At 47.5% G+C, this 25,614-nt stretch overlaps 2 protein-coding genes across 2 annotated transcripts; one reads left to right on the forward strand and one right to left on the reverse strand.

Annotated features, from left to right (window-relative positions):
* Positions 1 to 11,567: 11,567 nt before the first annotated feature.
* On the forward strand, positions 11,568 to 11,810 carry LOC124706319 (EC protein I/II). Its single transcript, XM_047237978.1, has one exon. It carries the CDS (start codon positions 11,568 to 11,570, stop codon positions 11,808 to 11,810), a length of 243 nt encoding a protein of 80 aa, XP_047093934.1.
* A 7,791-nt stretch (positions 11,811 to 19,601) lies between these two features.
* On the reverse strand, positions 19,602 to 24,281 carry LOC124706136 (ubiquitin domain-containing protein DSK2a-like). Its single transcript, XM_047237795.1, has 8 exons — positions 23,958 to 24,281; positions 21,596 to 22,321; positions 21,204 to 21,493; positions 21,010 to 21,123; positions 20,879 to 20,937; positions 20,732 to 20,760; positions 20,071 to 20,163; positions 19,602 to 19,983 (listed from the first exon to the last, which is right to left on the reverse strand). The coding sequence occupies exons 1-8, from the start codon at positions 24,202 to 24,204 to the stop codon at positions 19,835 to 19,837; spliced, it is 1,707 nt and encodes a 568-aa protein (XP_047093751.1). The 5' UTR covers positions 24,205 to 24,281; the 3' UTR covers positions 19,602 to 19,834.
* Positions 24,282 to 25,614: the final 1,333 nt, after the last annotated feature.

Below are 25,614 nucleotides of genomic sequence, written 5' to 3' on the forward strand. Positions count from 1 at the left end.
CCCCCTGCTCTCGGCCTCGACTCTTTCCCTGCGCTGGAAGAAGCTCGCGGACTACCGATGAGTTTTGCGGTCAATACCGGGCTCTAAGAAGAGAAGTGGAGATACTCAGGGAGGAGAATTACCGACTCCGTAGAATGCTGGGATATTACTTGATGCCCGTCACGGGTTCGCCATCGCCGACTTCAGATAACAATGAATCTCTTCGAGACTTAGTGCAGATTTGCCAAGCTGAGAAGCCGAAGCTGAAGGAGATCTGTAAGAAGCGCATGAGGGATTCATCACCACCATCACCAAAGGAGTAATCCATCATCGGTATTGGCATCCCCTTGGTTTGTTCCAAGCTTGGGGGAGTGCTGCGGTATCACATTATCATTACCTTTTACTTTTTACTATCAAGTAGTGTCATATCATGAGTAGGGAAGTTATCGTATGAGATGGGTTGCAGTGTGGAAGTATCTCTCCTTTAGTTTGTCTATGTATCCCTTGGTGTTAGTTATCGTTATGGAATATTAATGAGAAGTCTTATCATTTACATATTGCACACCTTATTTTAGTTTGCAATTTCTACTATATGATTGATCTTGATTTTAGTATTGGTACCACTTTGGGAGCATTGAGTTAATCTATTTGGTTTTGGCAAACTTAGCAATGGTCAATAGCAACAACACTTTGAGTTTTAGAAGAATAGAGGAAACAAATGTAGAAGATGTTATTATCTTTCTTATCAGTTCTTAGCTTAGTATTCTAAAGTTAAAACCGTTTGTGCTTACAAGTAAGATGCATGATTGTGTCTATCACATGTATATTTGTTTGTTTCCCTCAACTCTTATGCTTGCTAATTAACCTTGCTAGCCAAAGACCTGTACTGAGAGGGAATACTTCTCGTGCATCCAAACTTGAACCCAAACCTATGCCATTTGTGTCCACCATATCTACCTACTGCATGGTATTGTATGCCATTCCAAGTAAATACTTCATGTGCTACCTTTAAACAATTCAAAACTTATTACTTCTTATTTGTGTCAATGTTTTATAGCTCATGAGGAAGTATGTGGTGTTTTATCTTTCAGTCTTGTTAGGCAGCCTCCACTAAAGGACTAGTGGCTTCATCCACTTATCCTATAATTTTGCAATAAGAGCTGGCAACGGGGTTCCTAGCCCCAATTAATCAACTTTCATTAATAATTCTCTTCACATGTTTTGCCCTGATTCATCAGTAAGCAACTTAATTTTGCAATAGACACTCCTCCATGGTATGAGATTGTTGGGAGGCACCCGAGGATTCGGTTAGCCATGGCTTGTGTAAGCAAAGGTTGGGGGGAGTGTCATCCTTAAATAAACTAAAATACATGTGTAAACAAAAGAGAAGGGGGATGATCTACCTTGCTGGTAGAGATAACGTCCTTCATGGGAGCCGCTCTTTGGAGGTTTGTTTGGCAAGGGGGTTAGAGTACCCGCTACCAGTCGTTGACAACAACAAACACCTCTCAAAACTTTACTTTTATTCTCTTCATATAATTTCAAAACTGAAAAAGCTCTAGCACATGATTTAATCTCTGCTTCCCTCTGCGAAGGGCCTGTCTTTTACTTTATGTTGAATCAGTAAACCTATTTCCCTCCATCTCAAGCAAGCATTTGAGTTGTTGTGATTAAACTATTATATTGTGATTTGCTTCATCATGTCTTTACTCTTTCTTGTTTAGTACAAGTTTTACCTTGAATGAATATAGCTTTGGAAGTCATCAATGATTAATATGATTGAGTATGCAAGTTTACCATAAGCCTTAATATGAGAGCGTTGCTCAATAGATGAATATAGTCTGTTAAATGTTCTCTGACCAAGAACAAAGTTTGCCATCACCAATTATGATTCCTTATGCACCTTTATTTGTGATTACCTTATACTTGTTTCAAGTTGAGTTATATGAGGAAGTTGTTTACTATAATGTCTTGTGTGAATGAATATGATGCTTCTTGTCCGTATTTTATTTATCGACTCTTCACTCCATAAACATGTGGTCCTGTTTACCGAGTTCAGTTTCGCTTGGGGACAAGCGAGGTATATATCATAATTTGCTGTTATTCATTGATATATTTCATATTGGGACACAATACTTATGTTATTTCATCTATTTTGCATGTTTCATGATTATTTGGAGATCGAGCACCGGAGCCAGGATTCTGCTGGAAAAAGCGCCGTCAGGATGCAATATTTCGGAAGATCAAGCTGTGGAAGGACGTTTTACGAGAAAATCCTATTTTTCCGGATGACGGAGGAAGCCGGAAGGGGAGCCAGCTGGACCCGGGGTGGGCCCACACCATAGGGTGGCGCGGCCCATGGCCTGGCCGCGCCACCATGTGGTGTGGAGCCCCCTCGGCCTCTTTTGCCTCCTTTTCTTCGTGAAACCCTTCGTCCCAAAGACCTAAGCCACAGAGGAATCCTCACGAAGGGTTACAGCCGCCTCTGCGGGGCGGAGAACACCAGAGAGAAAAGAGCTCTCCGGCGGGCAGGGATCCGCCAGGGAAATTCCCTCCCGGAGGGGGAAATCGACGCCATCGTCACCGCCATCGAGCTGGACATCATCTCCATCACCATCATCATCATCTCCACCATCATCACTGCCATCTCCACCGCTGGACATCGTCACCGCTGTAGCAATTTGGGTTTGATCTTGATTGTTTGATAGGGGAAACTCTCCCGATACTGATTTCTACTTGTTGTTTATGCTATTGAGTGAAACCATTGAACCAAGGTCTATGTTCAGATTGTTATTCATCATCATATCACCTCTGATCATGTTCCATATGATGTCTCGTGAGTAGTTCGTTTAGTTCTTGAGGACATGGGTGAAGTCTAAATGCTAGTAGTGAATTATGGTTGAGTAATATTCAATGTTATGATATTTAAGTTGTGGTGTTATTCTTCTAGTGGTGTCGTGTGAACGTCGACTACACGACACTTCACCATTTATGGGCCTAGGGGAATGCATCTTGTACTCGTTTGCTAATTGCGGGGTTGCCGGAGTGACGAAACCTAAACCCCCGTTGGTATATCGATGCGAGGAGGGATCGCAGGATCTCGAGTTTAAGGTTGTGGTTAGATTTATCTTAATTACTTTCTTGTAGTTGCGGATGCTTGCAAGGGGTATAATCACAAGTATGTATTAGCCCTAGGAAGGGCGGTACATTAGCATAGGTTCACCCACACAACACTTATCAAAACAATGAAGATTAATCAGCTGTATGTAGCGAAAGCACTAGACTAAAATCCCGTGTGTCCTCGAGAACGTTTGGTCATTATAAGTAAACAAACCGGCTTGTCCTTTGTGCTAAAAAGGATTGGGCCACTCGCTGCAATTATTTCTCTCGCATTTTACTTACTTGTACTTTATTCATCTGCTACATCAAAACCCCCTGAATACTTGTCTGTGAGCATTTACAGTGAATCCTTCATCGAAACTGCTTGTCAACACCTTCTGCTCCTCGTTGGGTTCGACACTCTTATTTATCGAAAGTACTACGATACACCCCCTATACTTGTGGGTCATCAGCCGCCAGGCTCAATCACGAGTAGGATGTTCCGATTATGCAGTGAAAACCCTAAATCGTAGTAGGTCGTTTTAGCTTTATTTTGATCAAGCAGGACCACCATCTGATCGTACACCTCGTACGGATCATGGGTGGATCGGCTCCTTGAGCCGATTCACAGGACAACCTGAGAGCCGATCGAGGCTCGTATTTAATGTTTACGTGTATGCCATGCAGGAAACTAAGCGAGGCATATCCAACACCTTGCTGACCAGGTATAGGTTGGGTGGCACGCCCTTGCACCAGCATCGGACGTGCGTGCCGAGTCTTTGCGGGCCGTCGCTCGGAGGGACCAGGGCCAGCCGCAGTCCTGGGAGCCTCCCGGCTTTACAGTGTTGCCCGTCGCTGCTCGCCGGTGGGTTTCTGACCGCAACACATTCTGGCACGCCCGGTGGGACAATCTTCGACATCAACTGCATCGCCATCTACATCTGAGATGGCGGAAGGCACTCCAGTCACGTACGAGGATCTGACCGAGGAGCTCAAGAATAAGCATGACGAGGTCAAAGCGATCCTCGAAGCCGACCTCATCGGCTCTTTTCCCAGAACCCGCTCACATGGCATCAGGTGGAAAGGGTTCTCACCTGAAGGCGCGCTCGATGGAGTGGACTTGTCCGCCCCGTCAGAAGAACGCACCAGGTCTCTGCGTCAGGAGATTAACTTCATGGTAGCTCATTCGCTGCACCGCCATTCTGAGAGCCTGGTGAACACTGTGGAGCGTGTCGCTCTTCGCGTGATCCAGGAAATCATGAGGCATCAGTACTCTCCGTCAGGACCAGCTCTGGGGACTCACCAAGGAGAGATGCCACTCCAGTCCCGTCCACCGCTGCCATTCGCGTTGGCAGCACCAGAAGTGCCGAATTCACCGGCATACGCCGTTGACATGGTGGAGTGCACGTACCCGGGGAGGTGCCAGCCAAGATTCTCGGTCAATGTCAACATGGTAGGACTCGGGCACCACCCTGGTAAGGACACAGACGAGGGCAGCTGCTCTCACAGCGAAGACAAGGAGGAAGCCGTTCCACGCAATCGGCCCCGACACTTCCAAAAAGTCCTGGTTACAATCAAGATGAAGGCCGATTCCAGCGGTCGGCCCGTATTATCCTTACCACACGTTCTCCCCGTATTTTGCGTCGACCTCACAGGTGACGGAAAGCTAGGGTATGGGTTTACCTCGGCTGATGAGCTAGAAGAAGTCGACATCGGTCCTGGGGATAAGCCGCGACCAACTTTTATCAGCAAGAAGTTAGATCCACATCTTAGGGATCAGATGATAGCTCTGTTAAAAGAATACCCAGATTGCTTTGCATGGGATTACACAGAGATGCTCGGGTTAGACAGGAGCATCATTGAACATTGGCTCCCCTTAAGAAGGGATTTCGGCTGTTCCAACAACGAGCACGTCGGATGAAGGCCGAAATTCTGGAAGAGGTCAAGAAAGAGATCGAGAAGATGTTGGCCGCCGGGTTCATCGAGGCCATGCGGGTATGCTGAATGGATCTCCGGTATCGTTCTGTAGAGAAGAAGGATGGCCGATGGCGTGTGGCCATCGATTTCCGAGATCTCAACAGAGCCACTCCAAAAGATGAGTATCCGATGCCTGTGGCAGAAACGTTGATCAATGCAGCCGCTGGCCACAAGGTGTTGAGCTTCATGGATGGCAACGCCGGTTATAACCAGATCTTCATGGCTCCAGAAGATATACACAAGACCGCATTCAGAGTACCAGGGGCAGTAGGCTTGTTTGAATATGTAGTCATGACCTTTGGGTTGAAGAACGTTGGTGCAACGTACCAAAGAGCCATGAATTATATATTTCACGATCTGATCGGCAAGTTGGTGGAAATCTACATCGATGACGTGGTAGTCAAGTCTGTCTCCATGGAGGGACACTTGGATGATTTGCGACGCATCCTAGACCGAACTCGGAAGTTCGTACTGAGAATGAATCCAAAGAAGTGTGCTTTTGGTGTGACGGCCGGTCGGTTCCTAGGTTTTCCGGTTCATGAACGGGGAATTGAGATCGGCCCGAAAAGTCGGGAGGCGAGTGCGTACCATGCAGCCGCCCACCACGAAGAAGGAGCTCCAACGTCTTATCGGCAAGATCAACTTCGTCCGACGATTCATCTCTAACCTGTCAGGATGAATCGAGCCGTTCATGGCGCTGGTGAAGATTAAATCCGATGACGAGTTTCACTGGGGGCAGAACAGCAGCAGGCGTTTGACGAGATTAAGCGGTATCTGACAACGCCGCCTGTGCTAGTTCCACCCCAACACGACAGGCCGTTCTATATCTACTTATCAGTAGCTGACACGTCCATCGCTTCGGTGGTGGTGCAACTCTATGGGGGTGTTGAAAAGGTCGTTTTCTACCTCAGCAGAAGGATGTTGGACGCGGAGACAAGGTATCCTGAGGTCGAGAAGCTTTGCCTTTGCCTGTTCTTCACCTGCACCAAGCTTCATCACATCCTTTTGACGGCAGAGATCATCGTCATATGCAATTCAGACGGTGTCAAGCACATGCTGTCGGCCCCTGTTTTGAAAGGCCGGCTTGGTAAGTGGATGTTTGCGTTGACGGAGTTCGATCTTCGGTATCAGCCTGCGAAAGCAGTCAAGGGACAAGCGTTGGCCGATCTTATAGCTGAACGGATTAATACTAATATAGCAGCACTATCGGTACGTGCATGGGCTATGTTCTTCGATGGATCGGCTTGTGACGATGGTTGTGGCATCGGCATTCTGCTCGTGTCGCCTCGGGGGGCAACATATTCTTTCGCCATCAGGCTATCTACCCCTTGCACCAACAATGTTGCTGAGTATGAAGCAGTGCGCAAGGGAATGGAGTTGCTTTTGGAAGCCGGGGCAGAGCAGTGGAGTTTTTTGGAGACTCGAAGTTGGTGATCTCTCAACTCACGGACGAATACAAATGCGAGAGTGAGTCACTTTTTCAATATTGGGTGGAGTGTCGTGAGCTGATGACACATTTTCGGTACATCAATTTCAATTGGGTTCCAAGGTCTCAGAATACCGACGCCAATGATCTCGCACAGATGGCGTCAGGATATAAGGACATGCCAGACGGGTCAGAAGTTCAGGTACAATTCCTGGAACAGGATGATTGGAGAGCCGATATCTTCAATTATTTGAAGGATTCGGCTCGGGGGGCACCTAAAAGGATAAGATACAAGGCTATGAAATATGTCCTTATAGGAGATGACATGTTCTACAGGACGTTGGAAGGGTTACTACTCAAATGCCCGGGACCAATCGAGTCTAATCGGCTCTTACATGAGGTGCATGAAGGCGCTCGTGGAACTCACCAATCGGCTCATAAGATGAAGTGGTTAATTAGGCGATCAGGATTTTATTGGCCTACCGTGCTTGAGGACTGCTTCAAGTACTACAAGGGATGCCAAGCGTGTCAGATGTTCGGAAAAATTCAGATGGTACCCGCATCAGCGATGAACCCCACCATCAAACCTTGGCCATTTCGAGGTTGGGGCATGGATATGATCGGCAAAATCCATCCTCCGTCGAGCAAGAACTACGAGTGGATTCTGGCCATTACAGATTATTTCACCAAATGGGTGGAGGCCGTTCCCATGAAGAAGGTAAAATCGGAAGATGTTATCCAATTTGTCAAAGAACATGTCATTCATAGGTTCGGGATTCCCCAAACCATCACGACCGATGGAGGTTCGGTTTTTGTCTCTAAAGAATTCAGAAAGTTCTGCGATGACATGGGGATTAAGTTGATCCGATCATCTCCATACTATGCTCAAGCCAACGGGCAAGCCGAAGCATCCAATCAAAGCCTGATCAAGCTGATTAAGAGGAATATTGAGGAGAACCCCAGGGTGTGGCATGAGACGTTGTCAGAGGCTTTGTGGGCCTATCGCATGTCATGCCATGGAGCTATAAAGACTTCGCCGTACCAGCTTGTCTATGGGCAGGAGGCCGTATTACCTTGGGAAATTACGGCTGCATCGAGACGTGTCACGTTTCAGAATGACCTGACGCCTGAGGAATATGCAACCCTGATGAGTGACACTATTGAGGATGCAACGGAACTTAGACTTTGGTCATTGGAGAAGATTAAAGAGAACAAAGCCAGGGTAGCTCGGGCATACAATAAGAAGGTGAGACCAAAGGAGTTTCAAGTTGGTGATCTAGTATGGGAAGCCGTGTTGCCACTAGGAACCAGGGATAAAGCATACGGCAAATGGTCTCCTAATTGGCACGGTCCTTACAAAGTCATCCAGGTTCTGAAGGGCAATGCCTACATGCTTGAACAGTTGGATGGTGTGAAGTTTCCAGTGGCCGTCAATGGCCAACATCTCAAGAAGTATTTCCCAAGCATGTGGGAGGATGGGCAGTGAGATATGGAGGCCGATTCTAAATCGGCCAGTAAAAAAAATCACAGCCGATGCGCAGACATCGACTTGAGAAAACATGTGGAGACAACAGTATGCGTACAGCCGATGCACGGGCATCGACTTCAGAATAATAAAAGTCGATGCATTGCCATCGACTCTAGAGGTACAAGCTCAATTAAGCAGGTTAACAGATCGGTTCAAACCAGAAATCATGATATTTGGGATGAGTCTCCTAGTGGTTGCTGAGGAGTTCAATCTGCACGTTTAAGATTGTAGGATGGTTTGGACGTGAGCTAGACCTGTTGGACCGTGTGGATAGGCAACGGCTTGGCCTCAAATCGCGTTTATAGTACAAGCCGATGCCCTGCCATCGGCTCTCGTACGACGACTTCGTTCGACGATCGGCAAAGTTGACAAGAAAGCAAGATTAATTGGGGAATATTTTCTTCATTAATAGTGGGATTTCTTACAAAGAAAGAGCCGATTGCTCGGGGAAGAAAGAACAAAAGCTGACTACTACTACTACTAGTCCCTAATCTAAGGGCCGTTGCTGCCCTCGTCGTCGTCGTCGCTGCCGCCGGCGCAGCTGCTGATAGGCTCCTCATCGCTGCTCCCGTAGCCTTCTACGGGAGCCTCGTCTTCCTCATCGTCGTCATCGCTGTCGTCGTCCCACCAGGCGCGGAGGCGCTTCGCCGGTGGGTATCCTTCGAGGGAGTCGTCGTCGTCCTCTTCCGCCTCTTCCTCGGAGGAGGTGAAGTCGTCCCAGGAGAAGCGGTCGTCCTCGCTCTCCGCCTCCTCCTCCCCGTCGACGAGGAATTGAAGGTCGTCCTCTCCGTCGGTCAAGGATTTGTCATCCTCGGACCAGATGGAGGAATCGTGTTCCTCCTTGTCCCACGTCGTTGGGGCGAGGATGTCGTGCGCCGCCAACGAGCCCCACTCTGGCGTCGGCTCACGGAAGGGAGATGATACGTAGGAGAGGTTTGAGGAGGCAGAAGAGGAGGAGGAGGAAGAAGACATGGCTACGGAGGAATGGGGGTTTTTGCCGATGGCTAGTACGGAGCAGGAGGGTGAAGGGGCGAACTTCTCGACGCGGTTAAATAATGGGATATTGGGGAGAGTTAATGTTACAGCAGTTTCCGAGGAAGTGGTGCCAAAGAATTATCGAATCGCGCATAGAAGTCAAGAAGGCAAGGCATCATGATGAAGGATACTGCAGCGGTTCTGCTCTGCCACGACATGACCCAACGAAGAAAAAGCGGAGTGATTTTGGAATTGTCATTCCCAAAACCAGGGGGGCATGTGTTATCACCAGAATTTGACCGGATCAGAGGAGGGCCGCGATTGAAGATGTGCTTGAAGAATATACATGGAAGAAATACATGAATCGGCCTTATATGCAAAGTTTGGGCTAGTTTGCCCGTGTATCTGTAATATAGTAGGATACGTGTCGATTAGATAGAGTTTGGGCTCGTGCCCGGTTGGGATTATTCCCACGTTAGAGAGTCTACGGACTATAAATATGTATCTAGGGTTTATGGAATAAACAACAATCACGTTCACCACAAACCAATCTAGGCGCATCGCCAACTCCCTTGCCTCGAGGGTTTCTTCCGGGTAAGCATCATGCTGCCTAGATCGCATCTTGCGATCTAGGCGATACACGTTTATTCGCTGTTCATGCGTTGCTCGTGCTTGAAGCCTTGTTGATGGCGAGCAACGTAGTTATCATAGATGTGTTAGGGTTAGCATTGTTCATCGTATCATATGCTGTCGTCGTGCAACCCTTAGACATCTAGCCGCCCTTACACCTATCTTGGGTGTAAGGGCGGCACCCCGCTTGATCATTATTTAGTAGATCCGATCCGTCATGATTGCTCCTTGTTCTTCAAGGATTAGTTTAATATTTGCATAGTTAGGCCTTACAAACGGGTTGAAGGATCCAGTGGCGCGTAGGGTGTAGTTTGCTAGCCCTAGACAGGATGTTCCGAGGATCAACTTCGTGTTGGTTTTTAGGCCTTGTCTAGGATCGGTTTACGATCACCGTGCGTGGCCGTCAGGCTCAATCACGAGTAGGATGTTCCGATCATGCGGTGAAAACCCTAAATCGTAGTAGGTCGTTTTAGCTTTATTTTGATCAAGCAGGACCACCATCTGATCGTACACCTCGTACGGATCATGGGTGGATCGGCTCCTTGAGCCGATTCACGGGACAACCTCGAGAGCCGATCGAGGCTCGTATTTAATGTTTACGTGTATGCCATGCAGGAAACTAAGCGAGGCACATCCAACACCTTCCCGACCAGGTATAGGTCGGGTGGCACGCCCTTGCACCAGCATCGGACGTGCGTGCCGAGTCTTTGCGGGCCGTCGCTCGGAGGGACCAGGGCCAGCCGCAGTCCTGGGAGCCTCCCGGCTCTACAGTGTTGCCCGTCGCTGCTCGCCGGTGGGTTTCTGACCGCAACAGTATCCATCTATGATACTCTAATCTTCTCTCTTCCTTTAATTAGCTACCACATCACATTTTTTTGGAATTAAATGTGCATGATACTAGCTAAAATAGTAGCATTATGGCTAGCCTTATGCTAAAAAGAGATCCTTTGATCTAGGTCTTATGTTAGCCAGCTTAGAGATTTTTTTTCCTAAGGATATCTCCAATGGCACGACGGTCCTGATGCATTGTTCCCTTTTTGGAGACGTTGCTTTTGGAGATTTGTTGTCTTGGTGATAGATGTATTGCTTGCTAGGTCTGAAATGCTGTAGCGGAATTTTTGTTTCTTAGTTTTCTTTTCTCTTTTTAACTATGTGCATTTCATCCGTACTGCCATTAGGGTGTTACGTTGTTGTAGAGTGTGAATATAATTGGTATTTTTGGTATTAATTAATATATTGCCTTTATCGAAAAAAAGTTCTCGAGCATGGTAGCAGCTTATGGATCATCCCCACTACGATATGGTACATGTTACACACTTCCAGTTGGGGTTAGAGCATCTCTAGTGGCTCCTTTATATGATCCTTTGAATGTATATAGATGACCATGAGCTAAAAAAACACTTTCAGTGGCTCATCTAAACGGCCATCTAAATATAGAGGACCATCTACTACCTCTACTCATCCTCCAAATCTAGTGGATGGAGCGAGGATCATCCAAAGTAAAATTCTTCCCCGCGCACGTATCCCCACACACATCTGAGATCAAGAGATCCACTTGATAGTGATTAAATCAAAAATATAATTAAACGGTCACTAAAAAACTTAAAACATCTAAAAGTAAATCTTTACAGATGGTCATCTCTATAAAAATATAGAGATCCTTATTTAGAGGAACCACTAGAGATGCTCTCCGCTGTATCACGTACCAGATGTCCATGCCCTGGCTCCGTTGACGTGCCACATACACACTGAGCCCTCCTGCCCTGCACCACGCGTCCTTCTCCCACCGCCACCTGCCGATCATTCGCACGTCGGAAAGACGTGCCGCCGCTTAATCTCGGTCTTCATATAGGCGCACACCTTGCACGCTGCAGCTTATCCAGCGCCTGTGAACCGAGAACAGGAGAACACAACAGTCTACGTAGGAGTCGGGCACAACGCGCCAGAGGGATTATGGGCTGCGACGAAAAGTGCGGGTGCACCGTCCCGTGCCCCGGCGGCCGGGACTGCAGGTGCACGTCGGCGAGGAGCGGCGCCGCCTCGGCGGAGCACACCACGTGCACGTGCGGCGAGCACTGCGGCTGCAACCCGTGCGCGTGCGGGCGCGAGGGCACGCCGTCCGGGCGGCAGAACCGGAGGGCCACCTGCTCCTGCGGCGCCGCCTGTGACTGCACCTCCTGTGGCTCCACCGCCTGATCGATCCGTCGGCGGGCTCTCCGAGCCATGGACAGATGCACAGTACCAGTCGGAGCTCAGCTACCTATACTTCTGAGTTAGCAATAAATAAGTGCTTAGATCTGTCGGATGTGTGCGCGTGAACTCGTGTTTACTTGCTACTCGCATCGGTATGTAATTAAGAACGAATAAGAAGTCGATTATATGTAGTACGTACATAAGTTTGGTGTTCATCCATGCTACATGCATGCTTTCTTGCTCGATGAAGTAGTCTATGCTACATGCATGCCGTCTTACTCGATGAAGTTAATTAAGCAACGCAGGATACAATTGTTGGTTCGATCGTGGAACCAGGTCTCAAACTAAACTGAACGTTTCTCTGAATGATCAAAGAGCACACACTGACATCGCAAATTTTGATCTGATTGCTCCGAACACGCATGAAGAATCACAATATATAATGAGCAGTGAGCCGAGGCAAAGTATCACTTTCAGTAATGAAACTGCGGAGCGAGTAAAGGCGCAATTGATTCATTTTTTGGTAGATTGGAATTCCGGGTTGCTTTTTACTATGCAAGGGGAATAATCACTTGGTATAGCAAGAAGATAACTTGCATAGATGATAGATCGATGTATAGTTAGCATCTGGCATAGGGTCCTAGATAACCTTGACACGGATGATTTGAAGAACTAGATTATCTTTCTATTCTTGCTTTCGCAGTTACTATTGCTTCAGAAAACATGCAGCAAAGGTGCCTCTTATTTTTTTTCAAAATAACATGATAATATGATTATTTTTCAGTTATTACTGGAAAAAAAACTTGAGTGATTTTTCGGTATACACATGCGAAATGTAGACCGACAACCGTCAACTTGCTTCCATGTTTCGAGCGATTGCTGCATTGGCGTAAAGAAGTCCCATACGTAGAGGGTGAAGTCATTTTACAAAAATATTTAGCAGACTGGCTACGGTAGCACTTCAAATTATGCTTGCAAAACATTTCTAGCTCACAATTATGCAACACATAGTTCTTGGAAATTTTTTATTGCATGTATGGTAAAAACATTCTTCAAAAAAGCTTGTTTACAGAGCAGTTTTTCACGTTTTTGCAAGTGTTGTGTTCCAGTACAAGATTTCTCTAAGATAGTTTCAATAAGAGCATCTCCATCAACGGTCCCGATAGCGATTTGGGGGCCGAGAGCGAAAATGGACTCACACCGGCGCGTCCCAAACGGCACCGGTGATTTTTCGAGCCCAATAGAAGCGCCGGCAACCCCATACCGGCCCCTTGGCCAAGGGCGCGAATCGGGTGCGCCGGCGCCTCGCAGAACGACGGTTTTCGCGGGTGGGGGCGCCTTGTCAGCAAGAGTGATAAACAACGTCCATATTAGATAGATTGATTAGGATGTGTTGTATTGTAGTCCGGCTGTTATGCCTTGACGTACAGGTCTTGTACATCTACTATTCAATATATATATACGTGAAGGACGCCACCGTTTGAGGTTGAGCGATCCATACCCCTACTCATCGATAGCTTGCAACTTTTCATGGTATCAGAGCTAAAACTCTGCCTAGATCCCATCTAAAAAAACCCTAGCCGCCATGTTTACCTCGCCGGCTGCAAGCGTGGCTTCATCAGGTTCGAAGAGCAGTTCGAGGCTCTCCAACCCCACGCTCAACTTCACCTCTTCTTCCAGCTCGTCGTCTTCCTCATCGGCTGGCCCGTTCAATTTTGAGCCGCTCATCACCGTTCGTCTCGGGACGGAAAACTACCTCTACTGCGCGCGCAGGTGGTTCAAGTACTTCGGAGCCATCTTCTTCTTGGATTCGTTGATGGCGGCTTTCCCTGTCCGCCCGAAGAGATCGACAATCCCAAAGCGGCCGAGGACGCAGCGGCTCCTCGTCACATCTACAACCCGGCCTTCATCGCATGGAACCAACAGGATGCTGCAATCCTTTCCGCCATCATGTCTACCTCTACTGAGGCGGTGCAAGGGATGATCCTCTTTGCCTCCACCTCGCAAGAAGCATGGACTTCACTTGCCGCTAGCTTCTCCTCGCAATCTACCGCGAGGTTCATGCAAATCCGCCGTCAGATGCAGGATCTTGAGAAGCTGGATTCGCCGATGTCAGTATATTTCAATAAACTGCAGTCTATGTCAGATACTTTGACCTCCATCGGATATCCACTCCGTCCAGAGGAGTTTGTTTCATATGTGCTGGACGGCCTTGGCGAGGAGTACGAGCCGCTGGTGCAGGTGATCTCAAACCGCACTACACTCATCCCTGTACGTGACCTGTATGCCCAGCTACTTGGTACGGAGCAGCGTCTCGCGCGGAAAACTGAACAACGCTCTCCTGGCCAGGGTGTGTTCCAGAGTGCCAATGTAATCTACCGTGGAGGACAAGGAAAGCCTAGCTACCGTCTTGACTACCGAGTCCCAGACCCGCGCAACAGCAGCAACACTCGACCCAACAACAACTACTCTCCTAGGCCGGCTGGTTCTGGCTCATATAATGGTGGCGGAAGTGGCTCACGTCAGGGTGATTATCGTGGAGGCAGTGACAACCGCAACGGTGGTGACTACCGTGGCGGTGGTAGCAATGGAGGAGCTCGTTCTGGAGGTGGCGGCGGTGGTCGCCCTATCTGTCAGATTTGTGACAAGCCGGGCCATAAAGCCTCTAGTTGCTTCAAGAGGTTCAAGCAGGATTTTCTCGGCAGCGACAACGACGGGCGTTACATGGATCGCCAAGTTACTGCTGCTACTACACATGGCCAGACAAGCTCCTACAATGTCGACTCTGGCTGGTACATGGACACCGGCGCAACCGACCATCTCACGAACCACCTCGACAAACTCACGGTGAAGGAGAACTACAATGGTACTGATCAAGTGCATGCGGCAAATGGTACTGGTATGCAAATTCATCACATTGGCCACTCTAAACTTCCTAATCCATTTAAATCTTTGCATCTTAGGGGTGTCTTACATGTACCTTCGATTACTCGTAGTCTTCTATCTGTTCGTAGGTTCACTATCGATAACAGAGTTTTTATTGAATTTCACCCCAATTTTTTCCTTGTTAAGGACCGGTACACGAGGGCAATTCTTCTTAGTGGTCGGTGTCATGGTGGTCTCTACCGGCTAGATGAGTCTCCATCCAAACAAGTCTTCAGTGGAATAAAGGTGTCACGGGACAAGTGGCACTGTCGCCTAGGACATCCAGCTACACAGATAGTCCAGCATATTTTACACCATCGTCAGCTTCCTTCGTCAAATTTTAGTCATAATGTAATTTGTGATGCTTGCCAACAAGGCAAGAGTCATCAGTTGCCATTTTCCCTTTCGAGTCATTTAGTTTCAGCACCACTTGAAATAATCTACTCTGATGTATGGGGTCCTGCCCAAACCTCTGTTAGTGGACACACATATTATGTCAGTTTTATTGATGGCTACAGTCGCTTTACATGGTTATATCTTCTTAAGCGCAAAAATGATGTATTTGATATTTTCTTGCAATTCCAAAGTCATGTTGAGCGTCTTCTTAGCAAGAAAATTATTCATGTACAAACAGATTGGGGAGGCGAGTATATCAAACTCAACCAGTTCTTTAGCAAGATCGGTATTTCTCATCGAGTCTCATGCCCTCATACACACCAACAAAATGGTACCGCTGAACGCAAGCATCGTCATATTGTAGAAACTGGATTGACTCTCCTCGCACATGCCTCAGTTCCTTTTCGCTTTTGGAGTGATGCTTTTTCCACGGCATGCTTTCTTATCAATAGACTCCCTAGCCGTGTCATCAATATGAAATCTCCTTTAGAGCGCCTTCTTGGTGAGGCACCCGATTATACATTTTTTCGCGTGTTCGGCTATGCATGTTGGCCTCACCTTCGCCCTTACAACACTAGGAAGTTAGAGTTTAGATCCAAGAAATGTGTCTTTTTAGGATATAGTTCCTTGCACAAAGGCTACAAGTGTTTACATGTTCCCACTAATAGAGTCTATATCTCACGTGATGTTGTTTTTGATGAGGGAAATTTTCCTTTTGCTCAGTTGCCCACTCAACCACAAGAATCTACAAATCATTATATTCCCTCGTTTGTCCAATTTGATGATACTGCAAACAGTCCTTTGCTTTTACCTAACCACGGTGCAGGTATAGGTCGAGGCGCTCGACTGGAATTACTCTCCACAGAACATGACAGTGATCATGCCAATCCAGTGCATGCCTCGTCCAGGGAGCCGTCCCATGCTGGGTCGGGCGTGGTCTTGGACCCAGTTGTTCGAGAGCCCACTACACCAAGTGTGGCATCGCCCACTCGCGCATCCGGGCAGATGGAGCCACGCCGCCTTGATATTCCGTCGCCGCCCGCGCAGGATGCGCCACCTTCATCGACCGAGTCACCGGCTCATTCCGTGTCGCCTGCACCTCCAGCACCCAGCCGGATTATGACTCGTCTTCAGCGAGGAATCAAGCAGCCAAAACAGCGCCTAGATGGTACAGTCGCATGGAATACAACATGCATGGCACATGCTGCCGAGCGTGAGTCGTGTGAGCCACGTGATCTTAGAGATGCACTCAGTACTGATCACTGGAAGGCAGCGATGGATGCTGAGTTTGGTGTTTTGATAAAAAATAATACTTGGCAGCTAGTACCTTTCCATCCAGGTATCAATGTTATTGATTCAAAGTGGATTTTTAAAGTTAAGAAAAATGCTGATGGATCTATTGAGCGCTATAAAGCAAGGTTAGTGGCGAAGGGATTTCGGCAACGATATGGACAAGATTACGAGGATACATTTAGTCCAGTTGTCAAACCGACTACTATTCGTCTTCTGTTGTCACTTGCAGTGTCACATGGTTGGCATTTGCGTCAGTTAGACATCCAAAATGCTTTTCTGAACGGAGTTCTTGAGGAGGAAGTTTTTATGCGACAACCCCCAGGTTTTGAGGATAGTCATAATCCACAACATCTCTGCCGTCTTCGTAAGGCCATCTATGGGCTTAAGCAGGCTCCTCGTGCATGGCATGCTCGTCTTAGCTCTGTTCTTGGTTCTATTGGATTTCGGGCTTATACTGCGGATACATCATTATTTATTCTCCGCAGACCTAGCATCATCATGTTTCTCCTGGTTTATGTGGATGATATTATTGTGGTTAGTTCCTCTTCTGTCGCCATTGATAAGTTGATTCTTGAGATGAATTCTGAGTTCGCTGTGAAGGACCTTGGTTCCCTACATTTTTTCCTCGGTATTGAGGTACATCGACAGCCTACAGGAGGTCTTTTACTTACACAGAAGAAGTATGCTATTGAACTTCTTCAACGAGCTGGCATGCTGAAGTGTACCCCCAGCATCTACCCCCATGACAGTACTTGACAAGCTTTCTATACACGAGGGTACACCTCTTTCCGTTGATGATGCCACTCGTTACCGCAGTGTTGTGGGAGGATTACAGTACCTTACGCTTACACGACCTGATCTCTCGTTTGCTGTGAACAAAGTTTGTCAATATCTACATGCTCCTACGGATTGTCATTGGACAGATGTTAAAAGGATTCTTCGTTTTGTCAAGCTCACTGTTTGTCATGGCTTGTCACTTCTACATGTTCCTCAGATACTCTTTTTTCAGCCTTTTCTGATGCGGATTGGGCTGGAAACATTGATGATAGGCGATCCACGGGGGGTTATGCCATCTTCTATGGTGGTAATTTGATCGCCTGGAATGCGCGCAAGCAGGCTACTGTGTCACGCTCCAGCACCGAGTCAGAATATAAGGCTGTTGCTAATGCCACAGCTGAGATCATTTGGGTGCAGTCTCTCCTTAAGGAACTGGGTGTTTCCGAGGACCGATTACCAATTTTGTGGTGTGATAATATTGGAGCTACATATTTATCTTCCAATCCGGTGTTTCATGCTCGTACCAAGCATATTGAGGTTGATTTTCACTTTGTAAGAGAAAGAGTCGCTCGGAAACAACTTCAAATCAAGTTCATCTCTTCAAAGGATCAAGTGGCGGATATATTTACGAAGCCTCTTTCTTTACCAGCATTTGAAGCATGTAGGCGCAATCTCAACATATTAGAAAGGGTTGAGATTGAGGGAGGATGATAAACAACGTGACTACCACGTTGTAACATATCTAGACTAACCATATTAGATAGATTGATTAGGATGTGTTGTATTGTAGCCCGGCTGTTATGCCTTGACGTACAGGTCTTGTACATCTACTATTCAATATATATATACGTGAAGGACGCCACCGTTTGAGGTTGAGCGATCCATACCCCTACTCATCGATAGCTTGCAACTTTTCAAAGAGGACGCGGCGGTTCGTATCGAAAATGACGCTGGAGGTTGGTCTCCAGCGCGGAAACCCGAGGGCGGCGACTGGCCACGCAGCGTCCACCTACCTTACCCACGCGCCTTCAGTGCACGTCTGCCGCCTCCCTTAAAAACCCCAGCAGCGCGCACTTCTCTCTGTTCCCCGCCGTCCAACCCTAGCCGCCGCCATCCAACCACCGCGCAAACCTCCCACGTACCCCGCCGACGATGGCGCACAACGACCAGGCCGGCGGCTGCGGCGGCGGCGTGCTGCACTCGTTGCAGCTTAGTCTCGGTGCCAGTATAGTATAAGTTGCCGCACGGCTGGCACGTCTCCAACGGCGGCTTCGCCGTGCAGCCGCCGCCACCGCCAGGAGCACAGGCGCGGGCCCTCGCTAGGGAACGACAGAGCGTGATGACGCCGGAGGAGAGGAGCTTGCCAGACAACGCTCTTGACAGCCCATCCTCGGCACAGCGTTTCGAACATGACCGCGCCGTCGAGCTCGCGCGGACGGCCAACCGCTCGAGCGGCCGCTTCAACACCATCGGTCGTTGTGCCTGGTGGTTTGGCCGCGACGTCGACAAGACGTTCCGCCAGCGCGTCCACGGCGACAGGCAACGAGACTCGGTGTACTTCCCGCAGGCAGTGTGCATGGCGCTGGCGCCAACACTGCAAGGGCGCCAGAAAGGACCACGGCGTCCGGAAGCTCGCGCACCGGATCGTCGTCTGTCGTCGCGCGCACACTCTCGGCCGCGCCTGCGCCTCCTTCTGAAGGCGTCGTCATCCGCGACGAGGCGAGACGCACGTCCTCTGCTTCCGGCCCGTCAGATGACGGGGTCGGGCTGCCGCCCTGCGTCAAGGAGGAGGACGCTCGCCGGCGAAGAAGACATGGTGGGAGAAGGAGGCCGAGGCGCAGGCGGCCCTCTGTGACGGCGGTGACGACGAGTAGTTCCCCGCCCTACAGTTCATGGTCGGCCGCTCCATCGACAAAGACTACCGGCACATTACGCTGGACCCACGGCAGGTGGCGGTGTGGTCCACCAGGGACCACGGCGCCAACTATGTCAACCTCGCCGGACCATCGGAGCTGCCGGCGTCAAAGGAAGAGAAGGCCGACAAGGACGATAGCTGGTCCTACGAGCCATCCAGCGATGACCTGTACTTCAGATCCTTCGACTCCCAACGTCGCTAGATGTTTTTTTTAGTTTTTTAGTTTGAACTCGTGTTAAATTTTTACAAATTTCGTTCAAAATTCGTATGCATTTTCAAAATTTGAATTTAACTTTCTAAATCTATGGGAACCACCGGTGTTGCAGCATCCTTAAATAGAGAATACTCTGCCGGGCGGGGCGCCTATTTAGGGGCCCCCGGTGGAGATGCTCTAACAAATTGTGTGTGCATATGACGCTGTTGGCGGTGGTCGCGTCCTTGTTATCTGACAAAAGAGTGGTTTGCGCCTGTGGGGGATTGACAGTCAATTAGACATAACTTTTGCGGTAACACCTGATGATCTGATATGTATTTACATCAATCCAAATTGTCAATACAATACTGTAAAAAACAAAGGCATGACAACCATGTACGGGGAAAAAGAGTCAATGGCTGATGAACTTCTGGTATTATTCCGTCCTTTTTACTGTAGACAGACACTGCCTGAGAATATGGGGCTACAGAAACAGTGAGATTACGGGCAGCGTCTGGCTCATTTTATCTACTGGCCAAAATTCCCAAGAAGGCGCTCCACAGCAGCATGTACATTCCCAGAAGTGGCCATCAGCGCTCGGATGTTCTCCGCAGTGTCAAAGAAACCCATTTCCTGGAGCTGACCAAGTTGTGTTGCATAGCGCTCCTCTGGTGGCACTGAATTTCACAAACCAGAACTGTCATCAGCCAACGGAAAGCAATAAGAGCAGCTAAATTCTCAAAGTGGTGGTAGTGTATACAAACCATTGGAGGTATTTGGTACACCTAAGCCACCTCCAGCACCAAGCCCACTGAGCATGCCCATAAGGCTGTCCAGGCCAGCATTTCCCTGCGTGCCTGCATTTGACCAGAAACTACTCAATAAAAGGCATAATAAAATGTAATTATCTAGACAGAGCTTAAGATTCAGTGCACATAGAAAGCAGCACAGCAAAGCATCTAGGCAGTAAATCAGAGACATGACATATTGACCTAAATAGCTGCAGAGATGTCGTCTAACAAAGGCCTAGGGAACTACCATCTGTTGTTCAATTATCAAATCCAAATGAGTGGAACAGTATTCAGTCATAGGCAAAAACCCATTTTCAATTGGATGTACCAAAAAAGGAGCAGACACATATCACATGATACAGAATCATTGACTTTTGGCCAAATAATTCTAAGAACATCAACTTACAATGTTAAGCAGTTCACCGGGTTTTTTTTTTGCAAAAAAACACCGCAGTGGTTTAACGTTACAAATAAACAAATGGTAATAAGAGAACAGAAAAGCAACTCTTGCCACGGCAGATCAACTACAAGCAACATAATGTAACTCTGGAACCATTCACATCAAATCTGGCATATTAACCCATATTAAGGAAGAAAAGATGGTGCTAAGAACATCATAATCAAGGAGAATTACCTGTGCCATTGCCTCCTAGGTTACCATCCCTAAATTAAGAAGAGAAGAAAACATAAGATTCAACAAACACAGAACTTCACAACATAATCTCCATTTCATTAAATTTCACAAAAAGGGTAATGACAATATTGAACTAGTGTTGCTCACCGGCTAGGTTGTTGTTGGCCAAGCTGTGATGACAGTGTCTGCTGGAATGAGAGTAATTGCTACAGAGAACAAATAATTAGTCATCGAAGAATATGGGAACGGCTGTAAACATGAACCGCAGCAGACTATACCTGCAGAGCCTCTGGGGATGTCATCTGGCGAAGAAATTCTGGATTTTGGAACATATCCCTTAACTGAGTATTTGATTCCATCAAGTTACGTGCGTTTGGGTTCATGTTAAGCAACTGTGGACAAGGAAACATTACAGAACGAAAAACCAAGGTCACCTCAAAATCATAAGAGTTAGTCTTGAGAAATATTGTACCTGGTTCATTGACTGTGGGTCAGACATAATGTTCTGCATCATCTGCATCATAGCAGGGTTTTGCAGCATTTGACTCAAATGAGAAGCATCAGGTGGACCACCGAGCAGACTGCTCAAATCTGCTGATCCCAGCCCTCCTAGACCACCAGCAGCACCGGTTCTTGCATTCCCACCAAGACCACTGAGCAGACTGTTCAAATCTAGTGAACCCAGGCCTCCTAGGCCACCTGTTGCACCAGTCCTGGTATTGGCAGCAGGACCTGACCGCGTTGTTCCTTGCGCACCACCAGCTGGATAAACAAAAGTATTATAACGAGTAATTATCAACAGCTGTGTAAATAGAAATACTACCAACAAAACGAGCAAACAAAATATAAATGTCTAGAACTTACCATTGGTGTTCCAGGGGTTTGGAAGTGGATTAGTATTTGGAACAGGGGTTCCTGTTGTGGACTCTTGGCCAGTAGTTGGAGCATTTGTAGCAGGATTGCTGGGTTGGTTAGACCCCTGATTTCCAAGAAGAGCTGCAAACGGGTTAGAGGCTGGGGTGCCTTCCCCACCACCTCCCATTGTGGTTGCATTAAGGAAAGGCTCCTGAACAGTTTCATACATACGCCGGAGCATATTGAAGCCTTCAGGGGATGATTCGATGTTGCTCATAGCTCTGTCTGTGTTCCGCATCATCTCCCTCATGATTTCAGGGTTTCTGGCAGCTTCAAGGGTCTGGCGGAGAACACTTGGGTCATTGAGGACATGGGCAAGATCTGGATTCCGATCGATAATATCACGCATTTGTGGATTATTCATAATCATATTGCGTATTAGATCAGGGTTATTCATGAGATTCTGCATCATTGGCATATTCATTATCTCCCTCATTAGGTTGGGATTCTGGCTCAACTGCTGCTGCATTTGATCTAATTCCGGAAGTCCAGCCCCAAATAAACCTGCTGGTCTGCCACTGGCAGCTCCAGTGGCACCAAGGCCTGGAAATAAGCCACCTGCAGGACCACTGGCAGGAGTAGTTGAAGCTTGGGGGCTAGCTGCAGCAGGTGCTCCTGAAGCAGCCGGTTGGGCAACGCCTCGCACCAAGTGAATGGTGTGATCTGTCTCAACTCCTGGAAAATACAAGTAGCATATTAAATTAAGATGCTTAATAGCACAAAGATCTAAATGGCAGGTCAACATTACCAAAGAAAGAATGCAATTGCACCAACGAATGTGACAAAATCATATACAGAAGTGAGTGATCAGGATGCTGAACATCGCCTTTTGATTTGTTCCCTCGAAAAACAAGTCGCCACGTCTATAAAAATAAATATTTCTTCTAATTGAAAAGCAGTATTCGTACCAGTTTCTCTAGAAAAAAAAAATCACCGCGAAACCCACAACAGTGGGATAGAAGACAACGGAAGCAGCCACAACAAAAAAGCATCAAGAGGTGCGAAACTAGACAGGGAAAGTAAACGCCGCCAACTGCTAGCGTATCAAAGCCACTCTCTGAAAGAGTACTAGTTTCTCTAGAAAATAACGCATACACTCCTTCAGTGTGCAATAAGACATTGCAATTTGTGACTACCACAAATCATCATTCATCTCATAGTTAATTCGTAATACAATTGCTAATAACCAAGCCAATAATTTCATCTACAAACAAAATAAGCCAACTGTCACATGCCTCATACAAGAACTTATCGGTTCTCTCCAAAATAAATAAATAAATCCCGACACGGCACATAATGCTTTTAGTGAATAACATTAGTGATGCAGCAAATTCCTTTGACAGAAATTGCACCATGCAAGGGTATGTAGCATCTGCGCCAAACCGTATACGTTATCGCTAACACACAAGAACATAAACTGAGTAGCATGTGCCTTGTGGTTGTGTGATTCTGTAATATAGTAGTCAGTAAACATGTCAACGTGTCATATAACTAGTGATTCCGGTTGCGACCCAATTTTGTAAAATAAGGAATCTTCCATTTAGGGAACAAAAACACGGTGCGTTTTCATTAGGATTTAACTCTAAACTAAACAGAGGGCTTGTACAGTTACCAAAATACTCTTCAGAGTCAAACAAAACTTATATTGATCGATAAAAATCTAGTCGCATATACGCTCTACAAACTACATTCAACGCACAACGCCAAAATTCACACACAGAAAAATACAGGAAGTTCCTTATAATAATTTGTAAGCTATAAGATATTAATTCTCACTCCACCCACCAGCAAATTCCAGAGACGGCGTAAGATTTGACGTGTACCTACGCAAACATACATGTAGAAGTAACGGAAGCTAAAATTCGCAACGCTTGTAACTATATTCGAGTCGCGACAAGCGAAGCTGCCTTCAGCTCATCTTCTTCCAGGCTCTATATATATGTACAAGTAACGTAAGCTAAGATTCGCAACGCTTGGAACTATATTCGTGTCGCGACAAGCGAAGCTGCCTTCAGCTCAGCTCATCTTATTCTATGCTGCATAAAAAAGCACCCGCGTCAACGGCATCCGTTATCGCTAACACGCTACACTGTATACAACAGCTGCTGATAGCCCCCAACTACCCAGGTATCAGCAGCTGTGAGCAATAACAGGCTGCTGCTGCATCCGGTCCACAACAGCAGGCGGGCGCCCAGCAGCCAACAAACGGGCACGGCGAATCTGCATTCGCGCAGCCAATTCCGCCCCGCCATCCCAAAAATCGCGACCCTATTTTTCCGTAATCAATGTGTGTGTGGGGTAGGGCACGCACCGTAGCTTTCTAGGGTTTGCTCGTCCTTGAGGATCCGGCCCTTGTAGATCAGGCGCTGCTGGGGCGCGGGCACGTCGGAGATCCCGGCGACGACGTCCTTGAAGGCGCCGACCGTGGCGCCCAGGTCCGCGCGCACCGTGAACTTGGTGCCGTTCGCGCACCGGATGTTGAGCGCCGCCAGCGCCCCCGAGGGCGGGGACTCGCCGCCGCCGTCCCCGCTCCCGCCGCCCTCGCCTGCTCCGCCCATGCGCTCGGCCGTGGCCCGATCCGGTGCGGTCGGGGGAAGTCGGCTCCGATTGGGTTCTGCCGTGCGCGCGTGAGCTGCGAGTTTTTTTTTTTTGTTGTTCTGTTGTCTTGCTGGGGGAGAGAAGGAAGAAAGAGATGGGAAGAAGAAGAAGAAAATCGGTGGTGGACGCGATGGATTTATTGACGGCGGAGAGCGGCGGTGGTACGGTTGGCGGACGGAGTGGATTCGTTGCGTACCGTGTGATAGCGCGTGGTGGACCGGGCTGCTAGAGTCGGTGCCTGGAAGGTTCTAGACGTGCGCTACAGGGAGGATTGTGCGAACGGGTCCCTGGAATTTTCAGGCGGATTGTGCGAATCCACAATTCTACGCGACTCTACCTCTCTCGGTTTGAGAAAGCGATATTTTTAAAATAATATTTTTTTCTTTATTTCCATAAATAATACTACTCGCTTTCAAAATTTTCCACAAATAATACGCCGTCGGGGATTACTACCCTATTAGGCTGACCATAGTACTAGTATCTTAGGTAGTATCATGCATCATAGGCCCACAAAAATGCTGATGTGGCATCTAATTAATGAGGAGAGACAAGATTAGAGTAACATAGGTGGATACTGCATCATAGCGCACATTACGAGAAAAGTTAATGCTAAATAAATCTTGTACACACATTTTGTATTGGGATTCTACAAAACAATAAATTTAGAAGATTATGATACTTACTCTATAATACCACTCACTATAATGATAGTATCATAGACAAGTATCATATGCATGATACTACAATATGATACTATGCACTATGACCAGCCTTAGAAGGTATCGGGGTAAAACGCCCCGAGTAGGGAATCTGTGTGGAGCCCACCCCAATTGAAAGTAGTTGGGTTGGAAGTAGTTAGGTTCCTCCACCCCAATTGAAAGTAATCGGGTTCCTCTACCGAAGTTGTGAAAAGAAATCGGGTTTCTCCAAGAATTCATCTACCACAGTTGGAAGAAATTGGGTTCCTCTAGCCTGATTAGTGCAAAAAGCTAAGAACAGCCTCGCGGTGCAGAGAATCAGAAGAACTCGGAGTAGCCTATCCTGGCTACCTCTAATCGGGTTTGTTGTTCCCGATTCCTTCTAATCGGGGTACGTGTTCCCGACAGTGTATTATTCGTGATAAAGATTGAAGCCGAGTATTCTTTCTGGAAATAACGAGAAAAAAATTATTATTTAAAAAGTAATCCGCGCACATTTGCACAAACCTATAGATTAGAAAATAATACGTGATTATAGAAAGTAAGTAAACTGATGATGCAGTATAGTCTCTACATGAGAGTTTTTGTTTTGAGAAACACAGTACAAATGCAGACGCTCACGTACACGCGCGTGCACTCACCCCTATGAAAGCACACACTAAATGAATATTT

The sequence above is a fragment of the Lolium rigidum genome, chromosome 4 (assembly GCF_022539505.1).
Source record: "Lolium rigidum isolate FL_2022 chromosome 4, APGP_CSIRO_Lrig_0.1, whole genome shotgun sequence".
NCBI lineage: Eukaryota > Viridiplantae > Streptophyta > Magnoliopsida > Poales > Poaceae > Lolium > Lolium rigidum.

Coding starts and splice junctions, on each gene's coding strand:
- LOC124706319 (XM_047237978.1), top strand. CDS start 11,568: ATGGGCTGCGACGAAAAGTGCGGGTGCACCGTCCCGTGCCCCGGCGGC.
- LOC124706136 (XM_047237795.1), bottom strand. CDS start 24,204: ATGGGCGGAGCAGGCGAGGGCGGCGGGAGCGGGGACGGCGGCGGCGAG. Junction 20,938..21,009: donor CATCCCCAGAGGCTCTGCAG/GTATAGTCTGCT, acceptor TGTTCTCTGTAG/CAATTACTCTCATTCCAGCA. Junction 19,984..20,070: donor TGTACCAAATACCTCCAATG/GTTTGTATACAC, acceptor TGTGAAATTCAG/TGCCACCAGAGGAGCGCTAT.